Here is a 19,010-nt window from a genome sequence, read left to right on the forward strand (position 1 = left end):
GGTCCAAGCCACTGACAGGAAAGTTTTGTCACCTCATTCATAGGTCCAAGCGTTGGTCGCTCTGACTGACTGAAGTGTCTTAGATGTAATGGATGCATAATATAATATATTCCTTCTTAATTTTCAGACGCTTGCAACAAACAATATCAATCGGCAAACACCACAGAATATATTTTACAAGCCTATGCCCGCGACTTCACCCACGTAGATTTAGGTTTTTTGAAATCCCGTGGGAACCCTGGGATTTTCAGGGATAAAAGTAGCCTATGTGCTAATCCAGGACATTATTTATCTCCATTCCAAACAGCCAAATCCGTCGAGTAGTTTTTGCGTGAAAGAGTAACAAACATATACACACAAATTTTCGCCTTTATAATATTAGTGTGATCTTCGATCATAGATTTAGTCTGAGAGTGTGATACAGTGTTTGGCATGGCCACCCAATATATACGCAACGTCCACACACTTGCCAGTGCTTGTTATTTGTTGCAAGCATGTGGAGCCACCATAAGATTCGAGCCTCGGGCAGACAGAACAATGGCGGCAAAAAAATATATGGTAATCTTTTTTTTTTTTTTTTCTTTAAATCTGGCTTTACTCTGATTAGCCAATGTCAAGTTTGTAATATTTTCAAGTTATTGAATTTATACAAGTATGGACTCTGTCTGCGCCGGCGCCCGCCGACATACGCGCGGCGCCCCTTTAGAGCGCTTCTCAGTCAGTTCCACCACCAAAAAACACCAACTAACACAAAAACCAGCCACTCCTAACAAAAAAAACACTCCAAACAAGCACAGCACGCGCGCCAGCAAGCGTCATCGCAGACGAAGTCCATGGTAATCTTTATTATCAGAATTCTAAACGTTGATTGCATTTTCTCTTTGCCGTTTTTGACTAAAAAAATCTTGTACCTATCTCAAGCAAAATTCATTCACATTCACCGGCCTCACACGGGGTGAGGTGCGGTTAGAGGGAAAGGGTGAGACGCACATATACCCTTGTTTCCTTCATCTGTGGAAACGACACTATTTTAGCGACTTGTCGCTGTTGTGAATGTGAACGGATTGATTTTCAAGTAGCATTAGTGTTACTGAAAAGCAGGAACAGGCGAAGCTGCACCATCAAGGGTTCCTTTTTTATTACTATTTTGGGACCTTAAAAAGGAAATAAATAAAAAACTGGTTTAAATAATATGTTATTAAATCAGATTTATTCAGCAAATGGGAATAACAGAACTTACATAATAAATCTATATAAGGTTCACATTCTTACCAATAAATTCCGTAGTAAAATATGTATTTTCTTATATCTAAATAAATATGTCCCTACAAAAATTGACATTCATCTTATACTATCAAGCACTCTTTGAAATTGAACAGACTATAATTATTTGTTTTAATTTCTAAGTATTAATCGATAACAAAGAAGATAATAAAGCATGTTGAGTACAATATTGTAACAAAAAATAAGAAGGCAGTTTTTTACAAATGGAAGAGCTGGTAGTAGGAAAATCATGGACAGTCAGTTCTTCATCAATTTTTTTTGTATTTAAAAAAAAAATAGCTTATCATTTTATCAGTTTATAATAAATGTTAGTTCTTATGAAATTTCTTGCTGCTATCTTTGGCCATGTCAACGAGTGTCTGAGCTGGTTTGAATGGTGCGCCGTACAATCCCTGGTACTCCTCCATCTTCTTTACAAGTTTATCCGCACCATATTGGTCAACCCACCTAAAATAATAATAGTTTTTGCATATGAATAAGTATACAGCTACTTTCCACTTATCATAAAAAGTTTAAAGGCAAATTAATTTATTGTTTTAAATGTGCAATCTTAAAATGCTTTAAATGGTTTACGGCAGATATTTATGAATGTGCGACTGTGGACCAGCGTTGACATTAATCGATAAATTTTTTAATTGATTAGTTAATTAGATTAATTTAAATCAGATTAAATAAATCGAGATTAAACTTAACCGTGAATAATATGCAATGTAACAAAAATAACGAAATGGCATCACAACGCCACGCGTCACATTTACGCTATCAATATTTTGACCAATCATTGCTAATTTTATAGATACAAATAATTATTGAGGAGCTGACGAACAAAATGGTTAACACCATTTTGTTGCATGAAATAAAATTTTATAATTTTTAAGCTGTTCTGTAATTGTATTGTTTTGATCAAAACGATGAACTCTGAGACTCAATTTTAGCACAGTTTTAGGCTATTTTTCTTTTAAATAAGTTCACAATTGTGTGCAGTATCCAAAAAAGTATTTTGATTAGTAAGGTATTTACAAAGCCAACTCCTCGTTTAGTTTGCATTATTAGAGTGAAAACTACTGTTTAATTAGGTATAATATGTCATGGGGAAAAATCCAATTACCGGAATGGTCCACCAGTGAACGGCGGGAAGCCCAGGCCGAATACGGCCCCAACATCTCCTTCCAGCGGACTGTGCAAGATTTTCTCTTCTAGGGATAATACTGCTTCATTAACAAATCTGTAAAAGAAGAAAACATATTTACAACCAAAGACAATGGCACCGATTCTGATGTTTTTCTCTAAACTAAAAGAGTATCTGCATATTTTTCTGTTTAATATTGCTAAAAAGGGATGGAGGCTGCATTTTAAATTTAACGATTCTAAATTTTAGTGCGCTCTACAAATTTAAAAAATACGCTCGCGACTGGCATCTAAAGCCACAATTCACGACAGCTGTTAGAACCTTCTAACAAAACGTCCAGGGCTTCGATGTCACTGACAGACGTCAAATGTTAGTACATTTGACGCAGGTAGCATTAAAGTAGTCCTATTCTTAACCCCCAACCCAAAAAGAGGGGTGTTATAAGTTTGACATGTGTATCTCTGTATCGGTGTATCTGTATGTGACGTCATAGCTCCTAAACTAATGAACCGATTTTAATTTAGTTTTTTTTTTGTTTGAAAGGTAGCATGATCGAGAGTGTTCTTAGCTATAATCCAAGAAAATCGGTTCAGCCGTTCGAAAGTTATCACCTCTTTTCTAGTTACTGTAACCTTGTGGTGTTATACATTTTTTGTTTTTATATTCTACGTCACCTTAGGCTAATATTGGACATACAGAGTGTTCCCTCTGCCTAAATTCACGAGGTTTGACAGGTCTAAACTAAATTAGGTTTATTTGTCCTTTTCTTATTACATTGGTAAGAAAAAGATGTGACTACACTAAAATTTAGTTTCGTTGTTCAATCAATTCACAATTTGTGATAATCAGAGTCAGAGGTTCTGATAATCTTGGTCCTAACATAATATCATAAATGTGAAAGTTTGACTGTTTGTTACTCCTTCACACCACAATTACTAAACCGATTTGGCTGTTTAGATAGAGATAGCTTATATCCTGACAGCCCGTTCCTACTTGTCGGCTGTCGGGCCCGGATTTTAATCGGATGTACCAGTGGTGGAACATTTTGACACAAAATCTGTTTCAGTCAAGTGTAAATGTCATATAAATTATTCTTCCACTGGAACATCCAATTAAAATCCGGATCCTATAGCTGACAAGTGGGAACCGGCTCTGAAATAACACATAGGCTATGGTTTATCATAGATAATTTATCAAAGTTCCTAAAGATTTTTAGAAAACCTATATCCTCACGGACAAAGTGGCGAATCTAATAAATGGCACATACCTGGACACCATCCTTAGTTGTTGGTCTTCAACAGTGTTAGCACCACGGGGTTGCAGAGAGTATTTATCCTTTAGGAGCTGTACTGCTTCTTGATTGACATCCCTGTTCTTAGTACCCTTCTCATAGATGTAGAAGCCTTTGCCGGACTTCCTGCCCATGAAGCCAGCTTTGACTAAATCTTGCATGATGTTCAAATCACCGCCACTGATACGGTCGCCGAACGCCTGAGTAAAAAATTAAATATCATTATCTATATTCTACAGAATTTGGATCAAATAATTTTTAAGTATAAATCTCAAGGTCAGTTAAATAAATAAAGTGTCTGAATTGATTTATTTGTCTTGAGTTTAGTGACGTATTATGTTAATCTGAGTACAGTACAATCCCTTTTGTAAATTACGCCAATGTACCTGCGCAGAAATCTATTTTTGAATGGCGCGAAAATATCCCAGCCAATCATAGCGGCGCGCGTCCGTCCGCTATTTAACCGTTGCCTACGTGCCATGTTTTGAACGCGCGAAATATACTAAAAACATTTACAAGACATTACACCTTGGATCCCTCATAATAATTATGATGACAAAAGGACCAAACCCACAATTAATTATTTAGCTTGTTGTCATGTATACATTAGTGATAAAATTGCCAGATATAATAAAATATATTAGATATAATAAATAGCTTTTTTATTTTTACCACCCATATTACAAATGCGAAAGCGTGTTTGTGTGTTCTTCAATCACGCCACAATGGAGCAACGGATCGGCGTGATTGTTTGCATGAATATAGTTAAAGACCTGAAAAGTAGCATAGGCTATTTCTTATTCCGGAAAATCAAATAGTTCCCACTGGATTTTAAAAATCTAAATCCACACGGACGAAGTCACGGGCATCAGCTAGATATTTAATAATGATCTAGCAATATAGGCCAGAAGTTAATTAATTTGTCCTTATAAATAAAACCATCACTATTTTCATATCTGGCACGCGAGCTTGCAAACCTCGTGATTTAATTGTCTGCCATCAGAGGCTCGTTTGCACCAAAATGACAGCTACAATGACGATCGCAATCACGTTTGATTGGTTGGCGCTCGCTCACTATTGGCTATAATGCATTGTTTTAAAAAACTACCATAAATTCAGCCAATCACAACAATTGTGACTGTAATAACCTTTGATACAGGTTTTCTAGAATCAACCTAGAGGTCTCAAGAATAAAGACAAAACGCCAAAGTTAGCATGTTATAAGTACCTTAGCTAAGTCGACAGCAATGTGTGAGCCTACGTCGATACCGACTTCATCAGCCAGTGTGGCGGCACCCACGGGGAACCCAAACTGCTTCGTCATATTATCCAGATCTTTCGGGTCGACTCCTTCTTGAAGTAGCCTATAATTAGCAACGAATTCACGTCAGCCACATAGTTGAACAGCCAACAACATTCAAGCTGATTTACATATTTATCTGTATATTTTACAAAATATAATTCTTGCCAAGTTGTTACCGTGGCCGAAAACAGCCACAGCAGAAGCTTCGCCTATGACGGCGATTGGGCGAGTGATTTTTTGGATTCGGGACCAGACTGGGACTGGAAGTCTCTGGAAGTTGAATATACGTCAGAAACCGGGAAATCATCAATGCATATTGGACTAGAAACTGAAGAAACCCAGAATGTTTATATAATATTGTGTTGTTCCAGGCTAGAAACCAACCATATAAAATAATATAATATACTCTGAAAAAACCTGCCACTTATAAAATTATCCAAATTTAAAAGCTATTCGAAATTTCCAGCTATCACCAACCATTCTTGTGTCTCTTCAATTCCACACGTCATTGGCGAAGTAAATCGCGCCTGTCTGGGGCAGCTCCGTGCCATAAAACAAATGAACTGAATAGCCAGTTGTACTGATACCTCACGGCCTCGCTGAGCATGGTGGAGAGGATGCGCGTGGTGTAGAAGCCGGGCCCGTCGCCCACGGTGATGACCACCTTGCCCTGCTTGAGCCCCACGGCCACGGCCGCCGCCGCCGTGTCGTCGCTGGTGCCGGGATGCCGGATGATCTCCAACAGCATCATCTTGTCCACCGGAGAGAAGTAGTGCATGCCTGTTTCATCATTTCATTATTAATTAATAATATAATTGAAGTAGGCTAGACGACTATAATATGTAACACCACTCATTTTGAATTACCAATAAAACAAAAAATTTGCTTTTATTTTATAAAAAAATAGCGAGCAAATGAGCAGGCGGGTCATCTGGTGTTAAGTGATTACCGCCGCCTATGAACTTTTGCAACACCAGAGGTACCACCGCCGCGAGCTGCTTTGTCAGAATTCGATACATAACGTGTTTATACAGTTAAAAAAAAATTATAATTTAGTAATTAAAAAATAGTGGCGTCAAAGAATTTAAAAACTGACCAATGACTTTGTCCGGCCTGCTGCTGCCCGCTGCGATCTTGGTGATCGGGATGGCGCTGGTGTTGGTTGCAATGATGCAGTGCTTCGGCACCACGGCTTCGAGCTCCTTGATCACTTTGTGCTTGATGTTGATGTCTTCAAACACCGCCTCAATCACACAGTCCGTGTTCTTGAACTTGCTGTAGTCCAGTGTTGGCAGCAGGTTCGACAAGAACTTGTCTTTCTGTAAGCTGCAAACGATATTAACACACTTTATACAACTTCAAATTATAAAACCGGTGTAAACCGGTAAACCCTTGTACAATGCTCACACCACCAGAGGTCTAACGTATAACGGACGGCTGCACTTAGGCGGGTTACGTCTAAGTAAAGAAAAAGAAGAAGCATTCCCGCGCAAACACCGATCTGAACTCACGCAGAAATGCTGTTCTGTTTTTGACGGCGTTGACGAGGCCGTTCTGGATCTGTCCGACGCCGCAGTAGAGGCCGACGTTGGTCGCGTCCTTCAGGACAACGCTGTAGCCCTTGTCGATGAACACTTGGACAATGTCCACGCTTATGACACTGATCTAAACTTACGCCGAGATCCTCTTCCTTTTGACGGCGTTGACGAGGCCGTTCTGGATCTGTCCCACGCCGCGGTAGAGGCCGGCGTTGGTGGCGTCCTTCAGAACCACACTATAGCCCTTGTCAATCGACACCTGTACTATGCCCGCGCCCATCAGACCCGCGCCCAGAACACCGATCTGAAATAAATCGATGATGAGAAAGAGGAACGCGCAAATAGAACAGTCTTCTTTTAACTCAAACATATTTTTTTTAATATACGACGTAATGTCTTGATTGAGTTACTTATTTTCTATGAAAACAAGTTGGGTTATTTTCTATAAAAATAGCCTCAAAAAGTTTCCAAACAAAATTGCTTAGGTCCAAAACTATTTAAAGATCTAAAAATGCAATCATTGTATCAGTTCTTTCGCCGTCACTGATCGCCAGCTCCTTACATTTCCTCATAATCTCAATACATACTATGTCATATTATATAACCCAGTCGCAGGTCATTTCCCCCCATAAAGAATCCCCGCCATCGTGAAGTCAAAGAAAAAAATCAAGATTTCATAATGAACATATCTTCGATTTCTAAGAGGGGATACAACAGGATATAGTGATAGCAAGGGCGAAAATAAGCTGACAATAATCGCTATTGAATTAATTATTTAATCAAAATGGACTAATAAATTGCTTTTATTATTGCAATAATATATCAAACAATGGTGTTATTACATACCGTTTTAACTTCAACTTGTGACTTGCCGAACCGGTTCTTCTTACATTCGGTTTGGCCCCGGAAGAGGCCGATGAGCCCCTTGCTCTGCGGCGTCATGGCGAGCTCGGCGAAGGCCTGGATCTCGGCCTCGTAGCCCGCCGCCTGGCCCTTGTCTACACCTGTTCTAACTACTTCGAGGATCTACAACAGTATTTGTCTTGATAAATAAATAATTTCTATATACTATTTTATCTACACTCTATCTGAAATCTATCTTAAAACCCTAATGATGAATTCAAAAATAATGATATTATATTTTATTAGTGTGCATCTATTATAAAAAAAATAATTATAAATTAGCTAGAGTAGCATTGCATTCCTTAGCGAAATAATAAAAATTATGGAAAAAAAAAATACCAATTCAAGTACATTCAGCCTGACTTCTCAGCTCTGGGTTCTAGCTTTGATGGAAGCGCATCTCGAATTATTTGTTTGCAACGAACAACTTGGTACAAGTAAGGTGCGTCAATTATCACACTGTTATAGAAAGCCTCACATACAAATAACAAACATAAATTGCATGCGAGTCTTGCTAGCAATACTAGAAAATTACTAGAAATAATATGGTAAATTTTTCAGGAATAATTTTTTCATTTAATATGTCTAAGTTGTTATAAATTAAACAAGACAACTTTAAATCTATTTAATTTTATACAATAATTACTTTTAAGGTTTCTTACTTCTAAACTAAACTGATTGTAATGTTCTAGTTCAAGGTCCAATATTGATGCATCATTCTCACCTTCAATGGGGCAGGATATAGACCGCGTGATGCTTTCATTACTTGTTCCTTAGCTTTCTTGAAAATAAAGTTTTTCACAAAGTCCCACTGCATGGCCATGGCGGTTACTTTGTCAACTAGTCCCTTCTTATTCCTATCAACCTTTATTTTTCCAGACGCAATGTCTTTAGCTATTTGAATAGAGACATTTTCCAAGTATTTGATTGTGTTTGTTTCTGGTTGCCCAAGACCTTAAAGATTTCATAGGCATATTAGGTACAATTCTTAAATAAACGTAGGACACAGGTACTCAGTGGCGTGCACAGGGTTAGATTATGAGAGGCATTAGTAAAGTTTAACTGCCATGATGAAAAATGAGCATGACGCTATTTCAACTTGGGTAAGCAGTGCTTTTATGCCTCTATGAACTGCACGCCACTTGAGGTAATTAACTGAACCAAGTCAGCTCAAACTGAATGGCAGTGACTAGGGAGAGTGTGACTAGCAAATTAAAAACTGTCACTTTCTTAATCTAAACAGGCTTAAATATATTTATACTTCATCCACGAAAATAAGTTAGTGTAGCACTCTCTCTGTTATGTAATCCCATGCAAGTGATAGAAACAAAATATCAGTGGGTGCTAAATATTTTGAGTTACCAACCAATCACAAACGAAACTATGTTTTCTAATTGAATAATGTAAAGTTTTTTGAAAACATGTTTATGATTGGTTGGTGACTCAAAATGGTTAACGCCCAAGATTTTTGTCTCAATCTGGAATAAAATATAATAATCATAAATTAATTTAACGAACTTTAAGAAATAATAATCTAATGCAACATTTACCTGGTCCAAGTGGAGAAACCAAAAGGTCCACAATACCGAGTTTTTTTGCCCTATCAGCTTTCACTGTTTTCCCAGTGAGAGCTAAGTCTAAAGTTGTCGGAATGGATGTTAGAGCTGGCATCCTGGAAATTGGAAATAATTTATGCCTGTGTTAGATTTAACTAAAAAAGTTTAGCTGACTGGCTGATTTGATGTATCTTTGTATAGTTTACGTAGGCAAGTTAAAAACATTACCTTTAGTAAGTAGTACCATAATTGTCGCAATTTGACTACTGTATGGTATATTGGATTGAAACTTCGAAGTCTTTTTTTAGAATTCACACACACAGATAGACTCACACAACAGACACACACACATACAAACTTTCGCCTTTATAATATTAGTGTGATAGCATACAATTGAAATTGTATTGAATGAAATTAAAACACTAAGGAAGAAAAATTCCTTCAACTTTGGCTATTATCTAAAAGGTCTCTTCTCAGCAGGTAAGTGGTATATCTAAAAGCTAAGGAGACAAACAGACAAAGGAACCAGTAATATACCCAGATTAGAAACCAACAACTCACCTTTGCGTACCACCACCTCCAGGTAAAAGACCTAACATCACCTCAGGCAGACCAAATCCAGTCTTGGAGTCCTTAACAGCGATTCTGTATTTACACGCCAGAGCAGTCTCCAGGCCGCCGCCCAGACAGCTGCCTTGAATAGCTGCCACGAAAGGCTTGCGCGAATTTTCAATTCTCTTGAATATTTCATGACCTTTGACAGAAATATTGTACATAGCAAATTCCAATTAGCAAAAAAACTTGAAAATAGTACCTGTATAGCTTTTTATAACTTTTTAATATTTGGTATAAAAAAGTGTACAACATTTGTAGTGTACAACCAAACTATAGCAGATACTTAACTATATATTTTGCGTGTAATACATCATTCACAAACACATTTTGACTATGCATCAGTGTATTTATTTATTTATTCTCATTAATTCACATTTGACAAAATAAATAAATCATCTCAAAATTTTCAACTCAGTCAGATGAATGATGCGCAAATATAATAATATGAAAAGATGATAGACAACTGACAGATAAACAATATGTTTTATATTGTATAAATATTGATAAATACCATTTCTGGAGAGTCTAGCAACTTCTTCTTTAGTTTTACAGTTCTCTATCATGCTAATATCAGCACCGGCTATGAAACATCCTGGCTTGCCCGATATGAAAACAGCTGCTTCAATTGCTGGGTTTGATTCAATTTCATTGACTATATTGGACACTTCATCCATAACAGCCTCATTTAGTGAGTTAACCTGTAAACAAGAGTGGATTTTTAGTTGAAATAAAATTGGCCTTGCTAATAAAAATTTACAGACTGTTTTTAAAGATGGTTTATACTTATATCTTCCATGTGAATGAGATGTGTATTATAATTCACTGAGACCGTATGGACTTCCCAAAAAATCAAAGAGTTCCCACAGGATTTTTAGGACCTCACGCAAAGTCATTAGAACCATCTAGTTTATAATAATACTAGCTGATGATGCCCGCAATTTCACCTGCTTAAGTTTCGATTTTTTTGATTCTGTTAAAACTCTTTGATTTTTTGGGATGCAAGCTATTTCTGTATCAAATGCCAGCTACTTGCTCAGTGTACTATTACATTTTTAAAAAACTTGTGGGAAATCTTTGATTTTCTGGGACATGTTATTGAATTACAATTAATTAATTGATTGCACATTATTATCTCTGTACCAAATTTCGTCAAAATTGGTTATATTGGGCTGTGAAAAATTAGTAGACAGACAGACAGACACATTTTTATACAATCAGTTATTTAATAATATTTTTTTATATTTAATAGATCAGTTGTACACTTTTTAGAGCTTCAAATAGTTATATAATGCAATTAAGCTTGCACATTACTTGTGTTAGTATTAATATAATACAATTACATAAATAAGCATTTGGACCTAGTTTAATATACATATTATTTGAGTTGGTTACTGTGATCATTTTAGTAGTCTTGGACTATTGCCATATTAACTGTTATCATAGATAAAACATTTGAATAAGTATGTACCATAATCACAATAATTTAGGCAACAATCACAATAGGTAACTACTAAGCAATAACTTTAAATATTAATATTTATTATTTATAGACTCATTTCGAAAATCTTTAAAAATTAAAATAGTATTTGCTAATGACTTAAAACTTAATAGAAACACTGTCTATTGATGAAATGTACAGTAACACTTCAGAGCAGGACAGAAAAAAATTGTGTAGTTGGGGTGATCAGATTTACATCTCATTTCATGCAATCATGCTACATCCCATTTCATGCAATCATGCTTTATTTTATATCACATTTTTTGTTCACCTCACCGCCATATAAAATTCAAGTTAAGGTTCTATCTAGCCCCCTGGAGTCACCCAACTCGCGACCGAGGTATCGCGATTCTAAACCCGACCCCATTTATATATCTATGAATACGTTTTTTTAGACTTACTTTAACATTTGGCGAATCCAAAGTAATAACGTACACTCCATTAACCAATTTACATCTTGTATGTACTTGTGAAGCGGCGGCGGCCGCAAAGTGCCTGTTATGTAGCCCTGAAAAGTTTTACAATAAATCTTAAACAAGTGTAATTTAAGTTAGGAATGTAGCGGTACAAATAATACTACGATTTATTTAACAAAATATACAGTAAACTGCTAAATCTACTCATAAATTGTGATTCGTATTTGGTTAGTAGGCCAATACTTACTGTTTACAAAATTCACATTATTCCGGCGTTTTAGAATCTTAAGGGCATTAAACATTTTACTGTTAGACATATTGAATAACTTATTATGTAAACAGCAACTTAAAATTAAATAAAGTTCGCTAATAAACTAAAGAATTTTAGACCCAGACTTTGAACCTAAACTTTCTCGTCAGATGGTGATAGATAGAAGAGGGGGTGAAGGGAACAAAAATCAAGGAGGGCGGGTGAAACTCATTGACACTGACATTAAATGTGACATTTGACTGACAGCAATATAGAATATTATAAGTTATAAGATAATGCTGGACTTCGTCTGTGTTGGTGTTTGCTGGCGCGCGTGCTCTGTCTTTTTGTTTTTTTTTTTTTTTTGATAAAAGTGGCCGGGTTTTGTGTTTTACTCAGAGATGTGCTACCTAAACATGATTGTGCACTTCAGATTTAATTCCCTGCAAAAATAAACTCTGTTGCATTAGCATAAAGTCCAATTTCTAATACAATTATGCTAAGCGGAAAAACGAGCCGAGCGAGAGGTCTATAAATTGGATTGTGTCACTGTCTAATGGATTGCAAGCATAAAAAAATATTTTCAATGGTACGAATTATGATTATGATGTAGCTCACAAAGTTCTTATTCATTGTTTATTTAATTTCAAACAACAAGATTACTTTCTTTTGTTTTCGCAGTAATTTTCATACCGTTATCTTTATTTTATAATGTCATTAAAATATCATTTAGTTTAAAAAGTATTATAAATATTTTTTTAAATTAATAGGATGACAACACTGGATGTCAAGCAAAACAATATGGCGAACATTCTGTACTATACTATACAGAAGTAGTAAGGTAACCATAATTTGATTGTTTAATGGAAGTGTTTTTTCTGTTTATCGATATATTTCTCAAAAATGAAGAATTAAGGCAAAAATGGATCGCTGTCGTTCCAGGAAATATCACCAAATATTCGGCAGTTTGCGGAATGCATTTTAAAGCGGAAGATTTTGCTACGGCTTCGTGTGCACTGAATTTTTTTTAAAAAGAAACGCTGTACCATCAATTTTCCCAAAAGTATGCCTTGCTTACGAACTTCCTAAAACTGTTTAGGACCTAAACACATGCATCAGATTATACAAAATAATTTTACTTACCTATATTATAGGTACCCATACTTAACATGACTGGTACTTTTTCGCAGAACAAAAAAAAATTGAATTTCTCTACTTTTATAACTACAGCGCGGCAGACTATGGCCTAAACCTTTATCATTCTGAGAAGAGACCCGTGCTCAGTAGTGGGCGGCGATGGGTTATCATGATGATTCATCCTCTCCTATTCTCATATAATCCGTCAAATGTCTTACATTATCAAATCGTGTTGTCATCTTAATAGAAAGGGACACACTCCAATTTAGCGCTATCTCAATAGGCTCGTTTTTGGTGTCTCAGTGCACAATCTAGTTTAGGTAGCATGTCTCTGGTTTTACTAGTGTTTTGGTGGTAGAACTGACTGGGAAACGCTCTAAAGGGGTGCCGCGCGTGTGTCGACGAAAGCCGACACAAACGAAGTCCATACCTAATTATATAGTTTCCCTAACTTATAAATAACTACAAACTTGACATTAGGCTAATCTTTGTAAAGCCAGACGAGAGAAAAAAAAATGATGCTGCCATTTTTTATACAGTAACTACGACAAGGATCTTTTGGCACTTAAATTGTAGTGATTACATACTCTGCTTGAATGACATTGTAGAACAAAGGCTGCCAGCAAATAAAATCTCCACAATTTTAGAGAATATGTTGAAAATGTCCATATTAAAAACCGATTATGTGTTATCTAATTTGAACTGAATGAGGGAAAGCCGTCCCAAGTGTTTTAGTGCCCATTAAGATTTAATGCCTACTAAGTATAGTCATACTTAGGACGCTAGCTATGCGATTGTAGTGGAGTAAATAAAGCCGTAAAATAGCCAATCTTAGGAAGTCCTCAGAAACAGCTCTGATTTTGATGTTTCTTTTTTTTAAATTCTTGTTTTTTATACATTATTTAAAATCAGAAACGTTTTGAAGCGGGGAAATAATTTTTAGTATTTTTTTATCCATATGTGCGATATTTACACACGAAGTCCAGAAAAACGCTACCTTCTCTTTGAGAAGTTGTAGAGGAGGTCAAATGCTACAAATGACCTCTAAACACTTATGGGCAAAGACCGCCCGTTTTTGAGTTATTGATCGTTTTCAGAAAAATACGTATTTGTTTCTTTTAAAATTCATTAAAAAAAAAGTAAGGCATATTGCCGACTTTTTTATTTAATTTCTAAGTACTAGACATCTCAATTAATAATTGTGAATACTAAAATAAAAATAATCTTTGTAGGTTCCCCGGTTAGGCATCCAAGACTGTACCAGTTTCATAATTTCTATTGGGTTACTTTGCCAAAAATGCTATTTTTTTTAAAGTTACATACATTTTTGGCCTGCAAATTATTTGCAAAGCTTGTACATATTCTCAGCTATCTAATTATGTACAAAACTTTAAAATAAGTTGAAAATTAGCTAAGAAAACGATAAAATAATAGCACAAGGAAGAAATTTCTTAACGCTTAAATTTTAAACATATTGACATGTTTTTGAATGATGATCGAGCACTCCTAATTCCTGTTGGAAGCAAACATACAATAAAATATGAAGTTATTGATACTTAAAGCTGCAAATACCTGTTTTAAAACTGCCAAATGCCCGCGACTTACTCTGCGTGGATTTAAGTTTTTTAAAATGGGCAAAGTTAGAGGTGCGTGCCCAGCATCAGACCCCAGACCCTTCCAACTAAGGCCGACGTTTTAACTACTGTTTTTATCACCGCTTAAGTGCGTTTACAATATTTCGCCGAATGCCTTGATTTATTTAGTATCGAAAAGCATCGCTTGGATTTAACAATGATTTAACATCATAGATACCTTGTTCCCCATCCTATATTTAAGTGCCTAAATTATAATAAAATCACGTTTACGTTGCGTAGGTAAAGACTAAAGAATAATATTACCTAACTAATGGTTTCTGATCATAGAACTTCGAAGTAGGTGCCTATCTTTTATGCTTATCTATTATTTTAAGTACTTATAGGAATAAGTCCGTAGGAATTTTAATCTGAGATGAAACCAGAATGATCGTTATTTTGAACTACAAGAAAGGTAGCTTCAACTTGACTAAAATCAGAATCATGGCCTGATGAAAAGTACCTAATGATTTAGTTAGGTACCTATAACATCAAAGAGTAGAAATAGAATAAAATCATCATACATAAATGTAAAACATGTTCGGTGCTCTACCTATCCCATATTCAATAGGTATAAAAGAAGGTCGTATAAATATGTCACGAGCACAACCTTTCATGGATACGAGTCACTGCCTTTGAATCTCCACTAAAGCTGTACACTCCATCAAAAGCTTTGGAAGTGTAATTACCCGGGGCAACTAGAGCTTACTAGGGTTGCCTGTATCTTTAAAAGTATTTAGATTTTGCTTTAAAGTGTTTGATCAACATAGGCGCACTATGAGAAGATTTTGAATAAACGAAGGTTGATGCCGAGGACACGAAATTCGATGTCTCGAAACAAAGTTCGATGTCTTGAAACAAAGTTCGATGTCGAGAATATAAAAAAGTCCAGTTCGAGGTAACGATGGCCGATGTTGAGGTTACGAAAGTCGATGTCAGCGTTACGACGTTAGAGGCCGAGGTTAGAGGTCAGGAAGGTCAATGTCGAGATAACGACGTTCGACGTCGAGGTAACAAAGTTTGATTTCGAAAGTAACGAAGTTCGATGTCGAAGAAACGAAGTTCGATATCGAGGATACGAAAGTCAACTTTGAGGTAACGTTTCGATATGTCGCGTCGTCGAGAGGTTACGAAGGTCGATGTCGAGGTAACGATGGTCGATGTCGAGGTAATGAAGTTCGACGTCGAAGAAACGAAATTCGATCTATCAAACGCCACACAAAGTAATAAATCTACGAACGTAAAAAACTCAGACGATCTGATTTTCAACACAGGTGAACCCTTACCCCATAATGTAGGTATTTATTATCAATATCAAGTATATTAGATTAGGAAGGTTTATAAATAAATTACTTATGCCATATTAGAAAAAGGCATAAGTAATTTATAAACCTTCCTAGACCTGTGATGAAAAAGTAAAATCTATTCCAACTTAATAGGATAGATTTTAAATAGTCAGGTGCACAAGCCGCAAGGCCTATATTAGGTGCTTATTCTCTCATTCTACTTACGAGTGTATGCTCGATCTCGTAAATCGTTTAATTAATTCGATAAGAAGTGACAGCCCTGGCTCAATGTGCTCTCTCTCAACTTCCTGAAAGAGGGTGGAGGAGGTGGCGAGCGGTCGCACCATCGTCGTCATGGTTACAGAGTACGAATTGCAACAAGTGGTGCTTTTAGTTCTAAGAAAGAAGTTTATTTTTATGAGTTCTGTTAAAAACGTATTATTAATACGATTCTAAGTTTTTACGTTTTATTAGGTAGACAGGGTGAGGGTCGGTTACGAACCCTATTACTCTTGATAAGTAACCAGTAACAAAAAATTTGTGAAGAACCCGAATCAAATATTCTTGACTAATAATCAGTAGCAAAAATTGTTACCAACGTGGATGAAACCGTTTTCTGAAGGGTGGGAGTTGGGACCAAGGTATTTGGGTTGAACGATATAAAAATAGCCGTGTAGAGAGAATATGGGAATCCCCGGCGAAGCTCCGTCAGGGATTCCCATATTCAGTTTCTCTTTTTATACCTACTTACCTAAGCAGGTAGAGCTCGTCTATTTTGAAATGACGGGCCCCACTACATAATTTTGTGTAGTAGTGATGTGTAAATTGCGGTGGTGGGGCGCGTCATTTCAAAATAGACATAGACCAGCTCTATATAATTGCTTGGTATAATTGTTAAAAAATTCTGTAGGCACCATTGATTTTTTCAATAAAATTCAATATCAATAGGTAGGTAATATATTGTAGAGAGAACCTATACCTACTTGTCCATAGATTTTTATTTCCAAGGAAAATTCTTTTCAGATTTTCACAAGTTGTCGTCTGTACTATCGGGAATTGATTCAATTGTCCTTATCTCGACTCTTGAGGGTGTTGGTGATGGGCCTCCATTTTGCCTCATCCCACTCAATTTCTCTAAGCGGGTTCGTGTGCATTGTACCCGCTTAACCACTTTTAAAGTCCATGTCTCAATCAATATTATATATAGATAGTAGGTACCTAGGACAGTCACGAATCACGATTCACGAGGTTATTCGTTTATAAAGTTGGAAAAATCGGTCTTCGTGTAAGAGTTCGACTCGCACTTGACCGATTTTTCCGGATTCCGTACAAGAAATTAACACTTTTTAATTTTTGTATTTCTAATAGCGGCAGAATTTTTAATATTTGTTGTTATAGCGGCACATTATACATAATTTCAGATCTATATCTAATATGGTTTATGAGATACAGCCCGCTAACAGACAGACGGCTGGACGGACGGACGGACGGTTGGACAGCGGTCTAGTAATAGGGCCCCATTCGTACCCTTCGTGTACAGAACCCTAGGAATTAGCTCTTAGTAAGTAGGTAGGTAGGTAGTACTTAAACTATTTTAAATTAAAAAATCCACAGGCACATAGAAATATGGACGACATGTATTATTATTATTATTGACAAAATGGAAACTTAATAGGTTACTTAGTCGTGGGTTACTTAGTTATGCTCCACTAGGATTCGAGATATCCAGTTCTTTCCGAACACTTATTTAGGTAGGTAGACAAAAAATCTCCAATATTAGATAAATACAAAGATTTCTATGTAGAATACATATGTAGAAGTCATTGGACTTTTAAATTGTTCTATAGTAGTTTACTTGTCTTGCCGATGAAACGCAAACAGATTGCTGATAATACTGAACAAGAGTAGGCTCTCGATCAACTCTACGTCAGATAAACGAGTAGCTAGGTAGGTATATTAGTATGGGAATATATTTTTAACTGTTATTTGTATTTATTTAAAGCCTACAGTGTTTGTCTGAACTGAACACGCACAGGTAGAGTTACGTTTTTAGGACTCCGTACCTCAAAAGAAAAAACGGAACCCTTACTTTGTTGCCTGTCTGTCTGTCCGTCCGTCCGTCCGTCCGTCCGTCGTGTCTGTCAAGAAAACCTATAGGGTACTTCCCGTTGACCTAGAATCATGGGCAGTTAGGTAGGTCTTACAGCACAAGTAAAGGAATAAATCCGAAAACCGTGAATTTGTGGTTACATTATTTAAAAAAAATTAAAATATATTTAAATCAAAGTAGATAACTATATAAAGTGGGATATCATATGAAAGGGCTTTACTTGTATATTCTGAAACAGATTTTTATTTATTTTTAGGCATAATAGTTTTTGAGCTATCGTGCAATATGTTGGAAAAAATACTTGAGTACGGAACCCTCAGCGCGAGAGTCCGACTCGCACTTCGCATTTTTTAAGAAAAGTGTCACCGTTCACCGTGAGCTCAGAATAATAAAATTACTTACTAGGGATTGGTAATATGTAAAAACTGCTTTTTAAATATGTAACGCCACAAATAAAGAGCGCACTATTATTTTTTCGTTCGAAAAATGGCCCGAGATTCGTTATTTTTCGAGTCATTTTTGAAGCACTTATTGCTAATCCTTAGTACGTAATTTAACGACAAGACTTAAGGGCGCTAAGAAAAAAAAAAACTTAATCTAAGCCCACGGTGAACGGTGACACTTTTTTAGGGTTCCGTACCCAAAGGATGCCAACGGGACCCTATTACTAAGCCTCCGCAGTCTGCTGTTCGTCCGTCCGCGTCCGTCCCATAGAGTAGGATTATATTAGGTCCGTCCATCCATCTGTCTGTCAGTGGCACAGAGTATTTTGTAAATACATATAGGAACTGTATCTCTTGAACCGTATTAGGTAGAAAGTCAAAATTTTCACAGAATGTGTAGATATTGCCGCTATAACAACAAATACTTAATAATAAGAAAAATAAAATATCTTAAAGCGCCTCTTTATCATAGGCATATCTATTTATAATAGATATGCTCTATCTATCTGCCTAATAGATAAATAGGCAAATAATTATCTTTACCATAGTCCCTATGGCATGGCCCGTGAAGGGAAAACCTCTCTTTTTTGTACACCACCTTTACACCGAGCGCATTTTCT

General features: G+C 36.3%; 1 protein-coding gene and 1 long non-coding RNA gene across 2 annotated transcripts; one reads left to right on the plus strand and one right to left on the minus strand.

The window, feature by feature from the left end:
• Nucleotides 1-1,553: 1,553 nt before the first annotated feature.
• On the minus strand, nt 1,554-11,992 carry LOC123868263 (trifunctional enzyme subunit alpha, mitochondrial). The gene is made up of 14 exons (XM_045910704.1): nt 11,781-11,992; nt 11,519-11,625; nt 10,131-10,317; nt 9,566-9,758; nt 8,999-9,120; nt 8,173-8,402; nt 7,392-7,571; nt 6,683-6,849; nt 6,104-6,333; nt 5,595-5,787; nt 4,933-5,068; nt 3,681-3,904; nt 2,393-2,509; nt 1,554-1,731 (listed from the first exon to the last, which is right to left on the minus strand). Exons 1-14 carry the CDS (start codon nt 11,848-11,850, stop codon nt 1,593-1,595), a joined length of 2,295 nt encoding a protein of 764 aa, XP_045766660.1. The 5' UTR covers nt 11,851-11,992; the 3' UTR covers nt 1,554-1,592.
• LOC123868294 lies at nt 3,136-17,901 on the plus strand. Its single transcript, XR_006796626.1, has 3 exons — nt 3,136-3,231; nt 8,557-8,558; nt 17,891-17,901. It is a non-coding gene; the product is annotated as an uncharacterized LOC123868294 (long non-coding RNA).
• Nucleotides 17,902-19,010: the final 1,109 nt, after the last annotated feature.

The sequence above is a fragment of the Maniola jurtina genome, chromosome 1 (assembly GCF_905333055.1).
Source record: "Maniola jurtina chromosome 1, ilManJurt1.1, whole genome shotgun sequence".
NCBI classification, from domain to species: Eukaryota; Metazoa; Arthropoda; class Insecta; order Lepidoptera; family Nymphalidae; genus Maniola; species Maniola jurtina.